This window comes from Hippocampus zosterae, chromosome 11 (genome assembly GCF_025434085.1).
Source record: "Hippocampus zosterae strain Florida chromosome 11, ASM2543408v3, whole genome shotgun sequence".
NCBI classification, from domain to species: domain Eukaryota; kingdom Metazoa; phylum Chordata; class Actinopteri; order Syngnathiformes; family Syngnathidae; genus Hippocampus; species Hippocampus zosterae.
The window spans coordinates 12,790,508-12,809,340 of NC_067461.1; the positions used below are offsets into that span (position 1 = coordinate 12,790,508).

At 39.8% G+C, this 18,833-nt stretch overlaps 2 protein-coding genes across 17 annotated transcripts in view; both read right to left on the reverse strand.

The window, feature by feature from the left end:
- The window catches only part of tacc2 (transforming, acidic coiled-coil containing protein 2), a 169,293-nt gene that overhangs the window by 107,875 nt on the left and 42,585 nt on the right, over positions 1 to 18,833 (reverse strand). For 13 of the 14 annotated variants that reach the window (XM_052079567.1, XM_052079568.1, XM_052079569.1 and 10 more), the window contains 7 exons: positions 18,660 to 18,800; positions 18,053 to 18,129; positions 17,472 to 17,515; positions 16,113 to 16,273; positions 15,896 to 16,002; positions 15,483 to 15,603; positions 14,136 to 15,179 (listed from right to left, as the gene is read on the reverse strand). In XM_052079567.1, the coding sequence (XP_051935527.1) occupies positions 15,114 to 15,179; positions 15,483 to 15,603; positions 15,896 to 16,002; positions 16,113 to 16,273; positions 17,472 to 17,515; positions 18,053 to 18,129; positions 18,660 to 18,800 (717 nt within the window). In that variant the 3' untranslated portion in view covers positions 14,136 to 15,113. Of the gene's footprint in view, positions 1 to 14,135; positions 15,180 to 15,482; positions 15,604 to 15,895; positions 16,003 to 16,112; positions 16,274 to 17,471; positions 17,516 to 18,052; positions 18,130 to 18,659; positions 18,801 to 18,833 lie in introns of those variants that run through there. The other variant, XR_007964708.1, reaches the window with a different exon arrangement.
- Positions 2,015 to 13,558, reverse strand: ly6pge (lymphocyte antigen 6 family member pge). 3 transcript variants are annotated; one of them, XM_052079660.1, is made up of 5 exons: positions 12,704 to 12,858; positions 12,429 to 12,585; positions 10,556 to 11,642; positions 4,448 to 4,564; positions 2,015 to 3,037 (listed from the first exon to the last, which is right to left on the reverse strand). In XM_052079660.1, the coding sequence occupies exons 3-5, from the start codon at positions 10,614 to 10,616 to the stop codon at positions 2,859 to 2,861; spliced, it is 357 nt and encodes a 118-aa protein (XP_051935620.1). In that variant the 5' UTR covers positions 10,617 to 11,642; positions 12,429 to 12,585; positions 12,704 to 12,858; the 3' UTR covers positions 2,015 to 2,858. The 3 variants fall into 3 exon arrangements, with proteins under 3 accessions (XP_051935620.1, XP_051935621.1, XP_051935619.1); XM_052079661.1 differs by lacking the exons at positions 10,556 to 11,642; positions 12,429 to 12,585 and having other exon boundaries at positions 12,704 to 13,558; XM_052079659.1 differs by lacking the exons at positions 2,015 to 3,037; positions 4,448 to 4,564 and having other exon boundaries at positions 11,239 to 11,642; positions 12,429 to 12,832.

An 18,833-nucleotide genomic window follows, 5' to 3' on the forward strand; every position in this document is an offset into this window, starting at 1 on the left:
TGAGACGTGCCTCTGAATGTTAATTTCTTTGCGTACCTACGTAAGTAAGGAGAGCAATCCATCTGTGTCATTTGTGTAATATTCTCTCCATTAGAACACACTCAAATATGCATTATTTATAATTGTTTGTTGCCAGTATTTATAATTTGACATCTGTTTCATTGCAGCTTGCCGTTATCACAAACTGGCCATGCATTCCAAGTCTATAAACGGGTGCTTTACACAGGCAGAAAGATGAAATGCGTAGGGTTTATTTCTCCTTTTATTTTTTCCAATCCCTTAAAGGGCAGGTGGCAGGATTTGTGGTGATAATGTCTCAGAGTGCCTGAGATTTGGGGATAAAACCCATTCCGATAGAAAGCGCACCATTGCTATGGTGATGACCTTTGCATAGAAGATATACTGTACGTGGGGTGTACACTGACTGACATTGTAACCATGTGCATGCTTCGATTTGTCTATGTGCTTTAGTCATTTTTTGCATTTACAGATCTGCCTTCAAATAGAGAAGGCCAGCCTAGAATCTTGATATTTCTTATACCGCGTATCCTGTTGCAGGTTACAGGGAGCTGGTTGCCTATCCCAACAAACTATGGGCAAAAGGTGAAAGAAACCTTGAATGGTTGCCAGTCACTCATGGGGTGGGGACATTGAACCAGCGAACGATTCCATTTCATCAATGTCACTCAATGCAAATTGAACATGCGCTGCTTGCACAGGAGTCTGGCCAGTAAACCACTACAACATCACTTTCTTCAACCTAGAACACTCCACCCCATAGGCATTTCTTGCCCATTATCTGGGGTGCTAAAACACCCATAAATAGAATATCAGCATACTGTGTAGAATAGAATATATACATAGATACTGTGGCCGGTGTTTTTCCTAGCTTGGAAATGTATCAGGTAATCACAGACAACACTGTCCCCGGAAGTGTAATAAAAGAAGCTTGCTGCTATGCCATGTGCAAGACTTAATACAGTATTAAACCAAAGGGACCATTAACTGACTGGATGCCCATGAACATTTAAAATCATATTAGGACACAGAGAGGGAGGAGCAAAGAGATGATTTTAGTAAATGTATCATATCACTGTGGATATAGAAAACAGATATTAAATGTTTTGCCCCTACAAAGAATGGCTAGATGGCTCACCATCAGACTTGTGAACATGGTGTAGATTGTGAGGCCAAGGAGATGTTTGAAGTCAGTGTGGAGACAGTGGAAATACAGTAGTTAACAGTCTCTCCCCAATTAGCAAGTGTAATCTCTTGCTGTCAAAGCTACCTCGTATTCATTTTCATTCTTTACTGTTTTAAAGAACTGTTTTAAAATCAAGGTTCCACTTTTCGTCCATGATGAGAACAAGTACAGGTGTCAATTCAATTCACGAGAATTATGACTGTAACAACGTCTAAACGGAGTCCCTCAAGCAGTCGAATGAAGTGAACTGGGAGTGTAAGTAAAGCAAACCGTCAAAAATGAAATATCACGAGTGACATTCTCACCAGGTAACTTATAGACACACTGGTCAGTTGGAATTAGAACTGTAGGGGGAGGTTGGAGCGTGCATGTAGAAGTGTGGTTAGACTGACTCCCAGTGGTCCTTATGTGAAAAATGCACAGCTCTTGCATTCATACAGCAAATTATGCCCATTTCTGTCTGTACTTTGTTTTTAAATGTCTTTCGTTCTTTCTTTGAAGTACTTTTAAATGTTATACAGTTAATCATGAGAAGCATTTCAAGGTTCATGGATTTGTTTTCATTTTAACCAATCTGTTCAGCTTCTTTTATTTAACATGAGAAAAGTAGGGCTATTCTTCTTTCAGTGCGCTCACCAAATTGGGTTTAGATACTTCAGTGAAAACATAACCCAGCTTTTTGTTTACTTGCAGGAACGTCTAAACATTGTACATTTACGCATTTAGGTTTATATTTGAGTGTTGATCTGGATTCGCTCAAATAACACTTAATTGAGAAAAAAATACAATGAAATAAGGCCACCATGAATATAATTGTTTGTAAATATGGTGTTTATTCATGAAGACATTGCAAATATGAACACAGCATTTACTGTACATTGAATTAATGCCGTACAATTCTACAATCATCCGACAGCACTGATCCACTGTAAATTCTGTTTTGTAGAATATACTGTACATAGGTCGAGAGAGAGGCTACTTGCATCTGTAGCTTTATTGATTGACAAACAGTTGTGCTTTCAGTATTTACGTGTAGTTTTGTGTTTGCAGTGTTTCAACAAACAATGCTGGCGAAGGCAGTGGATGCACATACAGCACCCGGTTTTGTGTATGCATTTATGGCTCTCACTGAGTGTAAAAGCCTCATCCATGCGACACTCCTGTTTACAGGTTAAAGGCTTATGTGGATTTGCAGTTTGTGCTAATGACTATCTCTCCACATTCCGAAATAGCTCAACAAACGACCGTGAGTCGATGATGTGATGGCATACCAACTGACTTGTACTAACAATTTCATTTTTTACCAACGGCTGTGAAACATGCCGAACGCTCTCGCTGTCCACTTCGGTTCCCGTGCGAACACCGGATAAATTGTGTGTTGCATGATATTTCAGCACTTCCCTTCTTATCTTATCGGTTTAAAAAAAGGCACAAGCCACAGCCACGTGAGATCTTCTTAATGGCTTTAATCTTATGTGGTGTGCATAATCCAGCCCAGCACACTTCAAACAAACTCTGTGCTTGGTAACTTCCCAACAACACATGTTGTAAATATATCTGTCAATGGCATTTTAATGGCAGTACAGTATGTCGAAAAGTATATTTTAGCTGCAATCATAGTTAAAATACTTGCTAAAGTCATTTTTTTCAAAGTCTACCAGAAAAAGCAGCGGTACAACCAAGTTAAAATCAACAAGAAATAGCTGAGCGGGTGCAGCCTGTCGGCGGCGTTTGTGAAATTGCAGTCGCTGCTGTAGCAGCAGTGAACTCTGTATCTCTGACTGTTAGCTTGTCTGCAGAAGGACTTGTAGGAGCAGGACTTCATCACCCCACCTGTCAAAAGAGAATTCAGTCACGCTTGCTTAGCTTTTGTCAAATTTGATTAAGTAAAATGTGAGTTAGGGTTTAATGGGACAGAAAGGCCTCAAGAGGTCAGCAATTAGTTGCTAAGGAGAATTATAATCAGAACAGCAAACTGATATATTTTCATAACTAACGTGGGGTACCACTTACAGATTTTTAACATCTTAACTAGTTTTTTTAAATGCGTGATGTACAGTACGCATGAAGAACAAAATTGCACACGTAACGATAAGTCCAGCAACAATGTGAATCTCCTCCCCGAAGCCAGGTGTCTGTCGTATGAGAAAGAATGACCTTGTATCTGGCAATTGTACTTGTTTCAGGTCACTTTCTAATTGACCAAAGTTCAGTTTCGCATTATAATCGGCCGAACTTGGTGTTGACCACGCGCATAAGGATCTGTGATTGTGAAATACTGGACACATTTAACATTTACGATTGTTAGCGACACCAATTTATGGATGTATTGGGCAGGGGAAAAAATATCCTAACAAATCCCAAACAAGCCACGCGGCAGGATAACTCGGAATCTTTTAGAGACACGAGTGAATCGCAACTTTGCAGCCTTTGATCAGAATTAAGGAATTAACTCGGGAGGGGAAAATGCTACATTTCTGTGAGATTGCGGGTATTCTATATGTGTATACCCCATTTAAAGCGATAACATCTTTTGATAATGTCTTAAAATAAACAATTAAACAATGCGAGCATAAATGGTATTCAACAAATACTAGATAGAACTGATAAGTCTTGTGTGCTGGAAATGCCCTTTGACGGCTGTATAAAAAACAGCTCGGGCTGGGATGATGACATAGGAGGCTTGCTGTTGCTGCAAAATAATTCTGAACTATGACAAGCATCGGTGAGATGGGGTCAAAATGCCACAATGCATGCATTTCGGATTAACTGTAATTTTCAAATAAAGGTGAATAAAGAAAAAGCAGAAGAAAACTGTCGAAGTCTGCAGTAGGAAGAACTCACTGCTGCGCCTGGCACTAAACGACGGGTATCACACAAAACAAGCATTTGAACAGGGGTGTGGAGACTTTTTATATGATCGACCATATGTGTGTCCAAGGTGTCATGGCAATGGCAGAGATGCATGTCAGAGATATTTTGAAGGCAATCTACTGTAAAAAATAGATATTGAAAGAAAAATGGCTTCATGCTGTTCTAGATGTATTTCAAGTTTCTCGATTCTTGCTGATGTGAATTCAGTATGGACTTCATGCACCATTTGAAAAACAAATGACTAAATATGTAACAAGATAATAATAATAATATGTATATACTGTATGCAAATACAAACTTTATTTTGTAGCGACCAAGGTTGAAGTAAAAAAAAAAAAAAAGCTGACATGCTGTCAGTATTGGACTCACTGTTTTGGCCAACCACCACGGCACAAGCGTCAGAGTAGCTGGGACATGTTCTGGAGCCTTGGCGGTTGCAGTCTTCATTATTTGAGCCCATACATGTGTAACATTGGAGAGCCATACCTGGAGAAAACACAACAGTGAAAAAAGGGAGTGGTACTTTTAAAAATGGACTGAATCATTGCATACTAATTAAGGTCTTGCATGGGAGTGGGATTTGAGTACAACTATTATTGAACCCAGATTCCAGATAACACTAGCTTTTCATTCATGTGAAACTAAGACACATCAGCTACAACTTGACCCCAAAAATAAAGAAATCCTTTGACACAATTAATTGTATGGCTGAGAGCGCCAGAGCTGGCTCGCTAATTAACTAACATCGACAATTGCTAAGTGCACTGTGGCTTCCAGTGCCTCAAAATTCCAAAGCCTTATTCTACATGGTGGTTTTTTGGGGCAAAAAACGCCTGACTATACATGGTCGACCATGTATAATCAGCCGTTTTTAGCTGAAAAAAATAAAGCCCAATTAGCCCAAAAAAACCCCGCCCATGTATAGGAAGTTGATTTTAGCCGAAACAAACAACCATGTATTGATAGGAGTTTTTAGCCGAAAAAAACGCCCATGTATTGGAAGGCGTTTTTAGCCAAAACAAACAACCATGTATAGGAAGGTGTTTTAAACCGACCCCCACCCCCACCGACCATTTATAGTAAGGCGTTTTAACCCGAAAAAAAACTACCATGTATAGGAAGCCGTTTTTAGCTGAAAAAAACGACCATGTATAGGAAAGCATTTTTAGCCCCCCCCCCAAAAAAACGGCCATGTATAGTTAGGCGTTTTAACCCGAAAAAAAAGACCATGGATAGTAAGGGTTTTATAGCCGAAAAAAAACCGACCATGGATAGTAAGGCGTTTTTAGCCGAAAGAAACGACCATGTATAATGAGGCGTTTTTAGCAAAAAATAAAAAATAAAACCTACCATGTATAGTCAGGCGTTTTTTAGACGAAAAAAAAGACGATGTATAGTATGGCATTTTAACTGGAAAAAAACGACCATGTATAATATGGCGTTTTTAGCCGGAAAAAAACGACCATGTACAGGAAGGCGTTTTTAGCCGGAAAAAAAAACGACCATCTATAGTAAGGCGTTTTTAGCCGCAACAAACAACCATGTATAGTAAGGTGTTTTTAGCTGAAGAAAACGACCATGTATAGTAAGGTGTTTTGATCAACAACAAAAAAACGACCATGTATAGAAAGGCGTTTTTAGCCGAAAAAAAACGATGATGTATATTAAGGCGTTTTTAGCCGAAAAAAAACGACCATGTACAGTAAGGCGTTTTTCGCCGAAAAAACCAGACCATGTGGAGTAAGGAGTTTTTATCGGGAAAAAAACAACCATGTATAGTAAGGCATTTTTGTCGCTCAGAAAAACGACCATGTATAGTACGCCGTTTTTAGCCGAAAATAAACCGACCATGTATAGTAAGGCGTTTTTAGCCGAAAAAAACGACATAGTATAGTAAGGCGTTTTTGAGCCGAAAAGAAACGACAGTATCATTAGGCATTTTTGAGCCGAAAAAAATGACAGTATAGCAAGGCGATTTTGGCCCAAAAAACGAGATAGTATAGTAAGCCGTTTTTGGCCCGAAAAAAATGACATAGTATAGTAAGGCGTTTTTGGCCCCAAAAAAACGACATAGTATAGTAAGGCGTTTTTGGCCCGAAAAAACGAGATAGTATAGTATGGCGTTTTTGGCGCGAAAAAAAACGACATAGTATAGTAAGGCGTTTTTGGCCCGAAAAAAACGACATATGCCTTACTATATACATGGTCGTTTTTATCTTGACAAAAACGCCTTACTACACATGGTCAGGTTTTTTCGGCTAAAAATGCCTTATAATACATGGTCGTTTTTTTCACCGATAAAAATGCCGTACTATACATGGTCGTTTTTATGCCGATAAAAACGACTTACTGTATACATGGTCGGTCTCTTTTACCGATAAAAATGCCTTTATATACATGGTTATTTTTATCCCAACTTTAGGACATCGAAATTGACATTTATGCTGTGACTGGACAGGGCTCGAACTCATGCTGCCCGGATGGAAAGCGAGTGTGTATACCTGTACACCACCAGTGACAGTGACTTAGTCTGCACAATAGCCGTATTTGACATGCTCTCTGGGGGGGGTTGCAGGAAAAAGTAACTGTTCAGTGTTGTATTATCTCACAGCACTGAGCCGGGGTTGAACCATGGTTGCCTGACTGGAAAGCAGGTAGTATACCTCTACACCACCAGTAACTGTGACTAGCTCTGCACGATAGGCGTATTTCACATGCACTCTGGAGGGTTTGCAGGAAAATGGCTTTGTATTTTTACACATTACTGAGCGGGGTTTGAAACAATGCTAACTTTTTCGGCTAAAAAAACACTTGACTATACATGGGCTTTTTTTTTTTAATCTAAAAACGCCTTCCTATCCATGGTCGTTTTTCTTTCGGCTAAAAACGCCTTCCTATACATGGTCGGTTTTTATTTGGCTAAAAACGCCTTCCTATACATGGTCATTTTTTTCTGGCTAAAAAACCTAACAAAAGATGGTTATTTGTTTCGGCTAAAAATGCCTTCCTATACATGGGCGGTTTTTTTTCCCCATCTAAAAACGCCCACCTATACATGGTCGTTTTTTTTCGTCTCAAAACGGCTTACTATACATGGTCATTTTTTGGGCTGAAAACGCCTTCCTACCCAGGGTCGTTTTTTTCGGGTTAAAACGCCTTACTATACATTGTTGTTTGTTTCGGCTAAAAACGCCTTCCTATGCATGGGCGGGGTTTTTTTCTGCTAAAAACGCCTTACTATACATGGTCATTTTTTTGGCTGGAAACGCTTTCCTATACATGGGCGGGTTTTTTCCGGCTAAAAACGCCTTCCCATCCATTGTCGTGTTTTTTTGGGGTTAAAACGCCTTACTATACAGTACATGGTCTTTTTTTTCTGAAAAAAACGCCTTACTATTCATGGTCGTTTTTTCGGGTTAAAACGCCTTACTATACATGGTCGTTTTTTTCGGGTTAAAACGCCTTACTACACATGGTCGTTATTTTCAACTAAAAAACCTTTACTATCCATGGTCGTTTTTTTTCGGCTAAAAAGGCCTTCCTATACATGGTCGTTTTTTTCCGATAAAAACACCTTACTATACATGGTCATTTTTTTCGTGTTAAAACGCTTTATTTACTATATATGGTCGTTTTTTTCCATCTAAAAACGCCTTCCTATACATGGTCGTTTTTTTCGGCTAAAAATGCCTCACTATACATCAAGGGTGTATAACATACGGCCGGAAGCGTCCTGCAAGGAGGTTTGATCAGGCCTGCAGGATAATTTAAAAGTGAAAAATGCACAACAGACACAGAATGAATATTTTGAATAAGGTGCCATTCGTGCAATATCCGTGAGTGGGACACACTATTTTGATCACAGGAAAAGACAACATTGTTTTGATCAGAGAAGAAGACAACAGCAGCCTCAATCTGTCACTGAGACAGACCCAATACAGCACACGCTGTCAAGGACATGTGCATACTTTATTCTTTACACATATTATAGCACTCTCCTTAGTTTGTAAGGTGTAGGCAGGTATTACATTTAGATATTATATGCTCATGTAAATGGTTTTAAAATTCCTTTCTTCATTATTCTCATTTCATCTTAAAAGTGCATTACAGTAAACCCTCGTTTATCGCGGAAAATCCGCGAAGCAGCGACCAATTAACCTATACAGATAAAACCAAAAAAACGTTTTTTTTGTTTTTTTATGTTAAAATTACTCATTAATAATAGGGCTTGAGGACAGCGGAAAAACTTGCTCATTGAACCGGATGTGATACCGTTCTTAAGCTTGTACTTATTCTTCTTGGTGAATTGGATGTCCTTAGTTCATATCACCCGGTACTGTCCGGGAAACCACAAAGGCGTTTGGCAAGCAATCTGAATCTAATTTACAGTATTAGCCAAGCGTGCAAAAACACCAAACATTAAATTAGGGCATATCTTGAAGAGCCACAGATTTCAAGGGCAACTGATCCACTGAGCTGGTGGAAATACCGAGCTTCCGTCTACCCTCGTTTGATCAAAGTAATGGAGAGTAGATTGTGCATTGTAGGAACATCTGTCCCGTCAGAGAGGGTGTTCTCAAAGACTGGACAAATTGAAGTATTCCGAGTTTAAGTATTTAGTTTTGTTGACTGCAAATTTAAAATAAAGCAAGGAGTAGCTCATGTTTGTTTTGTTCACTGCTGCTGTTGCAATCAATGCTCACTATTTTTGTTATGATGCAGAATGTTTGATTGTTGTTGGTTTAAGTTTAATTCTGTTGCTTGTTTGTTTTGAGCCTTTTTAATGTTCAATAAAATTAGTAAAAAGCCATTTCATTTCTTGATAATTCTTGCTATTTGAAGTCAGTAGAGTGCTATATATACTTCACCAAGTGATTTATCAAAATGTATGCTAGATTTGTCATACATATTTAACTGAAAAGCTAAACTTAAAAGAGCCGTTTGAGAGCCAAAAAGAGCCAGCTCTTTTCACTGAGCCGATCCAATGACCCGATCACCGAAAATCCCATCACTAATTTGTAACCCTCCCTGTGCAACAGGTGAAATTGCCGAAAGCAGGGTCGTTGTCCTTTTTGAAACAGGAGCTACTTCTTGGGTACCGACTACTAATCGAGAAGGGCGACACACTTCTGAAACAACACATTTGTTCAAATGACCTCTAATAATGTGGTCACCGTATGTTCATATGAACGGTATTCATTAATGAGACATTGGCCACGTTCATGAGTTCTCACAATAATTAGGAAACAGAAAGATGTCAATGTACAACACTTTATTTCAATAAGTCCTTGTCAGTGTTTGCATTTTCAAACGATCACTCCTGCAGCATTCCTAGAAAATCACAATGTCCAATCTCCGGTGAGCTACTACAGGCCCGCGTGCCACTCATGTGTTGTTTGGGGGTGACCTGGTGCTGATGGGCACCATGTTCGGGTGACCCCTGGTCTAAAGTATGTTTGCATTTTCAAATTCACATTACATCAGTGTTAACGTTACTATTATGATTATTATCATTGTTATTATTAGTCAATAACTACGCATTCCTACACACCAAAATTAACTGCAGTTTATTGCTTCTTCTGCTAATCAATTTTTCTCTGTAGTGACAAAGTTGTACCGAATCCTTATTTACATAAGACACTGTATGTTGTCCTGTACATGTACAGTATATAACAGGCACAAACCAATTGCATTTTTCATTATGGTATCTTATTTGTATATTATATTGTACCGGTATATTAAATGTTATTTTGCATTCTAAATTGGGTGAAATGTTATTCTATAAAGTAAAGGCAATGGTAAAAACGATTCGGCTGTATTTCATTGATTACCGTTTGAAAATCATCGACGGAGGGCGACAACAAAGAAAAAATGGCGGTGCGCCCTTAACTCTGCCTGGCTCACCTCCTGCATATGAAATCTCTCTTGGGGCGCCACACTGGATTGGCCCTGGCTCCGAGTATCTCACGCCCTGGAACTGTTTTTGTGTGAAGATGAGTCACAACTAGTGTAGCGTTATACCTGGCATATTCATGCACCATTGCTGACAAGTTCTCTACACACATGATGAAAGCATTAGCTTGCAGTCTTATTAAGGGATTAGATGCTGGGATTGCATGCCAGGTGCTAAACAAGAACTAAACCGAGGCAAAAATAGCAAATCTGACTGTGCTTTTTGCATGCCAGGTGCTGAACAAGAACTAAGCAGAGACAAAAATAGCAAATCTAACTGTGCTTTTATTATACATAGTCTTGCAACATTCCGTATAGTTCATTATTAACTCCCTACGTCCCAAATTTAAATTATATGTGCAGTGTATCTTGGACTCATTCATGCATTCTGGAAGATTAAAGAAAACAAAATCAGACTCATCGCCAGATGGCAACAAGAGTATAATGAAATTACCTAACAAAGTCAACAAGGAGGTACAACAACAATCTCAAAGGTGGAAAGAAAAGATTGAAAGAAAAACTTACCATTTGATATGAGCAAGACCACACAAAGCGAGATCAACAAACAGGACAACACAGCTCTCATGGTGGTGTCCTGTCAACGTCCTTATCTTGATCTTAAGACAAAAAGCAGGTTGCTTCCACCCCCTCCAAAGAACCTACCCCCAACAGTTTTGCGAAACTTAATCTGATCTGTCAGACAAGCTAATATTATGCAGACAAGATTAGCAGGCCCTCAATATGGCCCCCTCTGTTCTGACTTTCCTAGTTCCTCTATCTCCTCAAATTGACCCACTGTGCAGTAGTGGAGTTCCATCCAGGAGCTCCCACATCTTTCCTCTAGCCACACCCATCCCCGGTGTAAGTGCTTACAACTTCATCCCTCTCTGAACTGTGGCTGAACACTAAAGAGTGCGTCTCTTAACTCATTAGGTTTCCAAGCCCTTGTACTTTGTTGTCTCATTAGATTTGTTGACAAACAGATACCCAATACCGGAAATAAAATTATTAAATCAACTGGATACATTCACATAACAATGTTCGGTTTTCATCAATTTAATGATAATTCGTCCATTACAAATACATGGTTTTCAAGTCTAAGTCTAAAAATAAAATATATAATCTTAGTCAATATGTGCAATTCCAACACATACATTTACAAAGATCCAACTAGCCCGTTGTTTTCTTTTTTTGGGGGGTGGGGGGTTGAAAAGATGCACCATTTGACAAAAATAATAATAATGTCCAAAACCTGTGCATTATCTGTATTTTATGTATGGTACAAACAAACACATCAAACTAATCGCTTCTCACACTGATCAAGAACAAGAAAACAATTCCAAATATGGCACTTTTTAAAACCCCAAATAGCACGCAGAATTTCAAAACAGTGCATACAATTTTCACCTAACCCTACAGGAAATGTAGACACATGCAGTCAAACTGCATTATTCTCGCATTAATCTGGGATCTCCCTGCTACTTTCTGTTGTGCGACAGTGATCCTGTTTATGGATTGGTGGTGTTTCGGTGTGCTTTGGCTGCAGTGCTGCCCAAGGATCCTCCAACATGGATGGACTAAAGTACCTCTCGATCGAGCCAGAAGACTCATGCTGGAAGGAACAAACGAAGTAGGCACTTTAGTCATACACATTTATGTTTGATTTCTGCATTCAATGGTCATAACATTTGATTCGACTTTAATTAGGATGGCGGAAAAGACCAACAGTACATTTACACTCATAAAAAAAGTGTTTTCAAGTTTTTATTGGACACAATATGTCAACATAAAGAGTGTAGGACTGCAAAGAATATGAAAGCGCCCAATTGACAATTCACATTATATTATCTCGGTATTGTGACCGACAGAGTTTCGGTTTACATTTCACTGAATTTTCTGAATGGGCTTTGTTTTCAATTCACCGTTCGTGCTTCTGGCAACATGATACAAACGAATCTTTTGAGTAACACCCGCAGTTACAGCTTTCATGAGAAAATTTAAATTCGAATTCGTAGCAAAGAAATGTGCACGTCGTGCGTCTCTCAGGCTTATTTGTACAAATACACACGAGGGCATTTTCGCCGTAGAGACTGAAAATAATGTGAAAATACTGCGGCAAAATCAATTCATTTAAGTAAGGGGTGCTGTTCGATTGGCAACATAAGATGGCCGCACGTGGCTTCACTTCTCGTTTCTCCAGCAGAGTCCCCAGGAATAAGGTCGATTGTCTCCTTCAATTTTAAAGATAATTCACTGTGTTTTTATTGCTTGGACGGGGGGGGTGGGGGGGGGGGTAAATAATAGTTTTGTTTCCAAGCATCGTATATGTTGTGATTTGATTGCGTCGAAATCCTTGGAGAACGACGGGCACCAAGCGCCATGTAGCTTTGTATCTTACCTGTACGTTCACAGCCGCTGGACTGAAGTTCACTGCCCTCCCGAAACGGTTTCCCCTTCGCTGCTTCTCTCCGAAATTGCGACCACCGCTGCCGAAAATGGCCGGAGACCCTCCATAGCCTCGTCCTCCAGCACCGTACCTTCCTGGCGAACCTCCCCTATGTCCACGGTTAAAACCAGGCGAATACGTCGGGGAATTGGGTGAGTAAGTGTGGTAGCCCCGAGCAGAAAAATCACCGTGGTGTCCAGAGCCTCTGTAGGGTGTGCGAGCCCAACCTGAAGGCGGGGAAGGAAACTTTTCGTTCCAGTGAGATCTGGACGGGGTTCGATCCATATCGGTTGAAAATGGAATCAAAACACTTGCGACCAGAATTAAACGGAACAGAAATGAACCGGAACCGGAAGTCGCGTTCTGCGTTTGTAACTGCAGCGTCACCCAGCGGTCATTCCACCATCCTCTCCTTTACCTCTGGTGTATATTTCAGGTTCACGATCAGAATCGATTTTATTGCCATTAGACAATGAAATATACATTCGCTCCTCGGATTTTTTGGTGCAAGATAAAATGTAAGTAAGACTAACACACACAAAAATTAAACGGTCAAGTAAGCAAGGTCATCCATGGATGTGGAAAAATAAAAAGTCAATAGTGTATGAAAAAAGTTTACTTTAAAAATAAAATATTGCTCTTTTTTATTTTAGTTATAATGAAGCCATAATTTAATAATATTGCATTTTTCCTATTTGCAGCCATTCATAAATCTTCTGAACCACTTATTATAATTAACTAATTATTTAATGAAACAAAGTATTTTTAAAATTATTTTTACTAAACACTTTTCTACTATGCTTGCTGCAGAAAAATCAATTAACCAATTATTTATTGAGACACAGTGCCCTCCATAATTACCGGTACTCCTGGTTAAGCTGTGTTAAAATCCTTAAAATAAGTTCAATTTTTATTGCAGAAGCACACTGTTTTCCTGAAATTTGTGGAAATGGTTTACCAGACAGAATTGAGCTCCTCCTGTGGCAATCTCAGGCCCTAGATCTCAACCCCTTTAAAAACCTATGGAGTGAGGTAAAGAGCAGAGTGCAGAAGTTGCTGGATGCTTTTTAAAAGCTTTCTCTTTCTACTTTGTCCCATGTTGTGAAACATAAATTATGTGCAGGTTGCATACAGTATTAACATCAGCTGTGCTAGTAATTGATTTGATGTCAAAGAATGCTATAAAATTTTGGTTTTTACTCCCACTTAAAAATGCCTCTGAAATATTTAGAAAAAAAGAATTATTAGAAGCTAAAGAACACATCTTAAACAGGGATACCAATAACTATGGAGGCCAGTGTACAAACAAATACAGTAAATTCAAAGGTCTGTCTCAGATAATAACACAAAAGTTGGCTAAAATTGTTGCTAATTTTTAATAAATAATTGCTTGAGGATTTGGAAAAATCAACCATTCTTTATAATGTATGTGTTTTGATTTAAGTTTGTCAGATTTTTTTAACCTAACAGTTGGGAACTGTTTCAAATTGTGGGAAAAATGAATATTTGTCTCCCTGAACACAGAATTGGAAGAAATTCCGGTGGAGTGGACGTTTATCCATTTCAGTGGGATGATCACATTGTATTTATATTAAATAATTCCTAATTAGATAGGTAGCTCACATATGATTTGTGTGGTAAAAGGAAATAACCACCGGCTTATATTGCCATCTTTTATTGCACTTTGTAAGCAGACGCTGTACAGCAGCTGTGGAGACATGTTACTCATCAGTGTGACACAACAACCCAAGCAGAACCGGGGCACATCTGAATACAGTCACAATTAGTTTGGTTTATATCAAAATAAACTAAGAAAAATAAAGTCCCATGGTCTCATCAAGACAACTATGACGATTATGACAAATATCTACAAAGTACAAGGTCACACGAGGGAAGCACAATGGGCTACTGTTCCCACGAAAATAAAAATTCAGACAAATCAATACTCATCCGTGTTTTACTCGGGGAGCACATAAAAATGTCTCTTCCATAATTAACATTTTATACAAAACGGACAAGATTTTTTTTCTCGCATGCAATAAGCTACAGTGGTTATTTTTATTCTCTTAGCACTGGATCATACTATAAAATGGGCTGTTGCTCCTTTTTTGTCTTTTTTTTCCTTTTTTTTAGGAGGCATTCAGAGGAGTGGGTAAACAGTCTTCTCCCTCAGTGGCTGTCATGGCAACATCATAACGATAAAACCCACAAGCAATCCTCATTAACATATGCATATGTTAATGACATATGCGCGACACACACACACACACACACACACACACACACACACACACCCACACACACACACACGCACACACACACACACACACACACACACACACACACACACACACACACACTCTGCTATAGAAATTAATGATATGGTGCAGTTTCTAAAACGTCAAACTAAGACCCCTGATACAGTACAATGCAGTGACACATCAAAAATATACAGCGTGATGAAAAGTAAGCCATCTGTGCGCATCCTGTATACACAATGTCAGTAGAAAATTTACTGTAAGACCAGTGTGGCTTGAAGAGTCTATCCAAGTATTTTTTTCCCCTCCAACACAACTACTCCGTTCATATGTGAACGAGGCTTGATGTGGTTGACTGATCTAGAACGGCGTGTGAGTGCTAGCACTTGCCCATCTTGGCTATTAGCTCATCGCAAATCTTCGTTAGCTCCTCAATCTCTTTGTTCTGGAAAACAGTTTGACAGAGACAATCAGAAGTTAGAATACAATACAACCCTCACATGTTTGTATAATCTGACGTTTTCAACCCCTAGACTTTGAGATGTATCCTGAATCCTCTGCATTTTTTAAAAAATACATTTAGTTTTTGCAGGCATCAGGATACTAATTGAAATAAAAGAATATTTGAAATGTCACCCTTGAACAACATTGGCCATCATGCACCATGACATTTGACTTCACTTTGACTCAATGAAGTAACCAAATCGGATTCGTGCCTGGTCAGATGAAGTGCTGTGATCCAACTGACCTTTTGCTCCAACGTGCGCTCCAGAGAATCCACTTTCATCTGCTCCTTCCTCAGACTGGCTTGGTGGGCAGCCTGCTCCTGCTTGGACTTGGCCCTCACTTGAGCTATTTCTGCATTGGCCCTAGAAACACACAAGGCACATTTGTAGATGTCCGACGGATGTCCAAGTCCCAGGTTTTGTCAGGTCAGGTCAGTTTACTTGCTAGTGTCACCAGCGACCAGCGGAGCAACAAAAGCATTTATTGCTGGGTGGCTGTGGCTCAAATGGCGAAGCTGGTTGCGCAGTGACCGGAGGTTCGGGTCTTCATACGTTGGCTGCTTTTGTTGCACTTTTGCTGCGGGTCTCGCTAGTGACACCAACAAGTCCGGCATGTTGCTGTTGCCCTCAATTCAAATTGCCAAACATGCTTTACTTGTCTAGCTTCTCCTCTGCGTGAATCTTCAGAGCTTGGTACCGCTGTTCCTCTTTGCGTACCCTGGACAGATACTCTTGAGCGCACTTCTTCAACACGTCTTCATTCTACACAAATGACACAGACAATCATTTCCTTAAATTCATCTTGGTTTTCAAGCTATTCAGTCACTGACAAGGTCCGTCATGGTATTTTAGTCCCCGTGAACAAAACGTACCTTGCGGAAACCCTCGAGCACATCTTTCATCTTCTCATAGCGTCGGAAGAGGTCAGCCAGAGATTTTTCTACGGAGTTGAGGTCGGCTAAGGCCTGGTCTTTTTCGATGATCAGCTGTTGAATGGTGTGGTGGGACAGAGACTTCTCTTTCTGGTCATCTTCTACAATGCACACATACATAACAGTGTATCTGGTATAGAGACTTGAATTGGGTACAGCAAACTGTTAAAATGTAAACGGACATACATTTGGAAAAATATTTAGACAGATTGTTTGCAATGTAGATTTTGTGAACAACAAAACAAAGAGAGAATGAAAAAAGGGATCATCACAGATAGAGACAGAGAGTTGGGTTACTTTTGTGTCAAAGTCACCCTTTATAGGGTAAAGGAACCTTTTATGGCCTCTTTTGAATCCAATCAGATTTAAAAACATTTCATTAGAAATATAGGGATCTTGATTATATTTATTGATTGATTTATTATTTTTAACTGGGCATTCCCATTAGTCATGTTCTGCCTCTCGCAGTTTGGCAGGTATACCATTTATAAGACAGTAATGCTTAAAAATACTTGGGCTAAGAAACTGTCCAAGCATTCTACATATTTCTTGATGCGAGTGCACTCGGAGACTTGTAAGGTTTTTTTTTTTTTCTGAGATAGAGTTCAGTTTCGGATCAGATCTTTTCCAAAATCTCCACTCCTGCCTTTCTTGCTGCCACAGCGACAGCAACCTACAAAACCTTGATAGTTTTGCAACCACGTATGTTGTCAAACAAAGGCCATGGCATGCATACCAGAAACATCTTGACCACATCAACGCTGGCGCGAAGCCAAACGGAAAGAAAATGGCAAGACTTATACACAAATGAGAATGAAATGATGGACAAGCATATGAACGTGCACATGAGGCAGGCTGTGAGTTGCGGTGGCTCCTTCTGTGACAAACGAATGGGGAGATGCGAGCGAGTACACAAGTCGAAGCACGAGGCTGCAGTACTCACCTGGCATGCCTGTCGGGATTATCAAATAGTAAGGGGCACACATAGGAGCAGAACAGAAACAAAAGGGACTGTGTTAAGTCAAGCTGGGAGCCCGAGGCACGTGAGAGCTGAGCATTAGCAGAGTGTGACTTTCAGGTTTCAAAAGTCCCGTGGAAAATAAAAAGGCCAAGAGCAAGCAGTCAAGCTGGATTTGAGCTGAAGCACCTTCAGAATCAGCGACAATGGATTGGCATCATGTGCGTAGACTCCAATTTGCAGTGCGCTAAAAGGTGGCGTGAGGAATTGTGACTCCAAGCAATTTGAATGTGCACAAAGTCACTTCAAAGTGACGCGATTGTATCCAATCGCAAACTCACCGATCATCTGTGCAATCGTCTTCTCATACTCAGAAACAATCCTCCTGTAGATAAGAATGTGGAAAGATGTGACTCTGTAGTACTTAATATAAAGCAAACCCAATGAAATTTGAGGCCAGCATTATTTACATAGCCCAAAATAAAATACAATGTTTAAAAAAAACAACAACTTCTATAATGTGCTATCATTTCTATGCTTTTTTTTTGGGGGGGGGGGGCATATGAACAAATGCAAGCGGAATAATAACCCCCCCCCCCCCCTCCCCCCAATCCTTCTCCCACTTCTTCTTGATCTCACTCATCTAAATTAAGTAAACTAAGTCGTCAATGCTTTAGTGGACCAGCTGGACCTTTTGACCACCATCAACATTTCTATCCCTACATCCTTTTAAGTACATGAAAAGACATTTGTTGAGCACAAATACAGGTGGTCAATTGTTGGCATATTAGTTGAATAAGAGCATGATAAAATGTGTAAGCTACACCGTACACATTTTAGACAAATATATGGGATAGGTGCATCCGATCTGACAGCATTTTATTTTATTTTATGAGTGACGATTCAAAGCAAAGCATGATACCTCATCTCCTGCACCTCCTGACGGCTGTCTTCGTATTTCCTCTGCCACTCCTGCGCCTCCCTCTCTTTTGTTACGATCTAAAGCAGGAAGTATCTCATAGAATTGAGTGTGAAACAACAGTGTGAGACAACTTCACAACAATCAAATGCAAAAGCTTGACCATTCTTCAAGATGACGATGATTTCATAAACCTGCTGTGTAGTGTTGTGGTTGTCAGTTATGGTGGTGTAAAAATGCATCATCCGCAGAGCTGATCCTAATATCTTGAGGAAACAATAGTTTAAAAAAACGTTATGTCACACTATCGAGCTAGCGCTATGTATATATAATATATAAAACTTCGGAAAAAAGTCAAACAAGTCAAGTTGTGTAAGTTCCAGAAGCTTCATGCTAAGGTTGCAGGTCTGTAGTTTGGATTCCCCTGAATAGGAAATGTAGCGACCACGCAAAAACACACAACATTAAACATTTTGTAAAGTGATGTCTCGGACAGCATTGACAAAATCTTAGTAGCATCATCAATTCTACAGCTATTGTATTGAAAGTCATTTGTACCGCAGAGTGTGTGAGTAGCTGACAGTGTTAAAAAAAAAAGATTTTGGGGCACCTCCTCTTTTGCGATTCCCAGCGAGTGGTCCAGATCTTTGGGAAGATGTGGACTCTCTCCATCGATGTAGCTGTTAGCAGTGCGGGCGTACAGCATGTTCTTGGATACTGAACCCTCAGATGGTGCCGACACATCTCTGTGCTGCTCCCATGATCCAAAGGAGAGGAGCGAAAG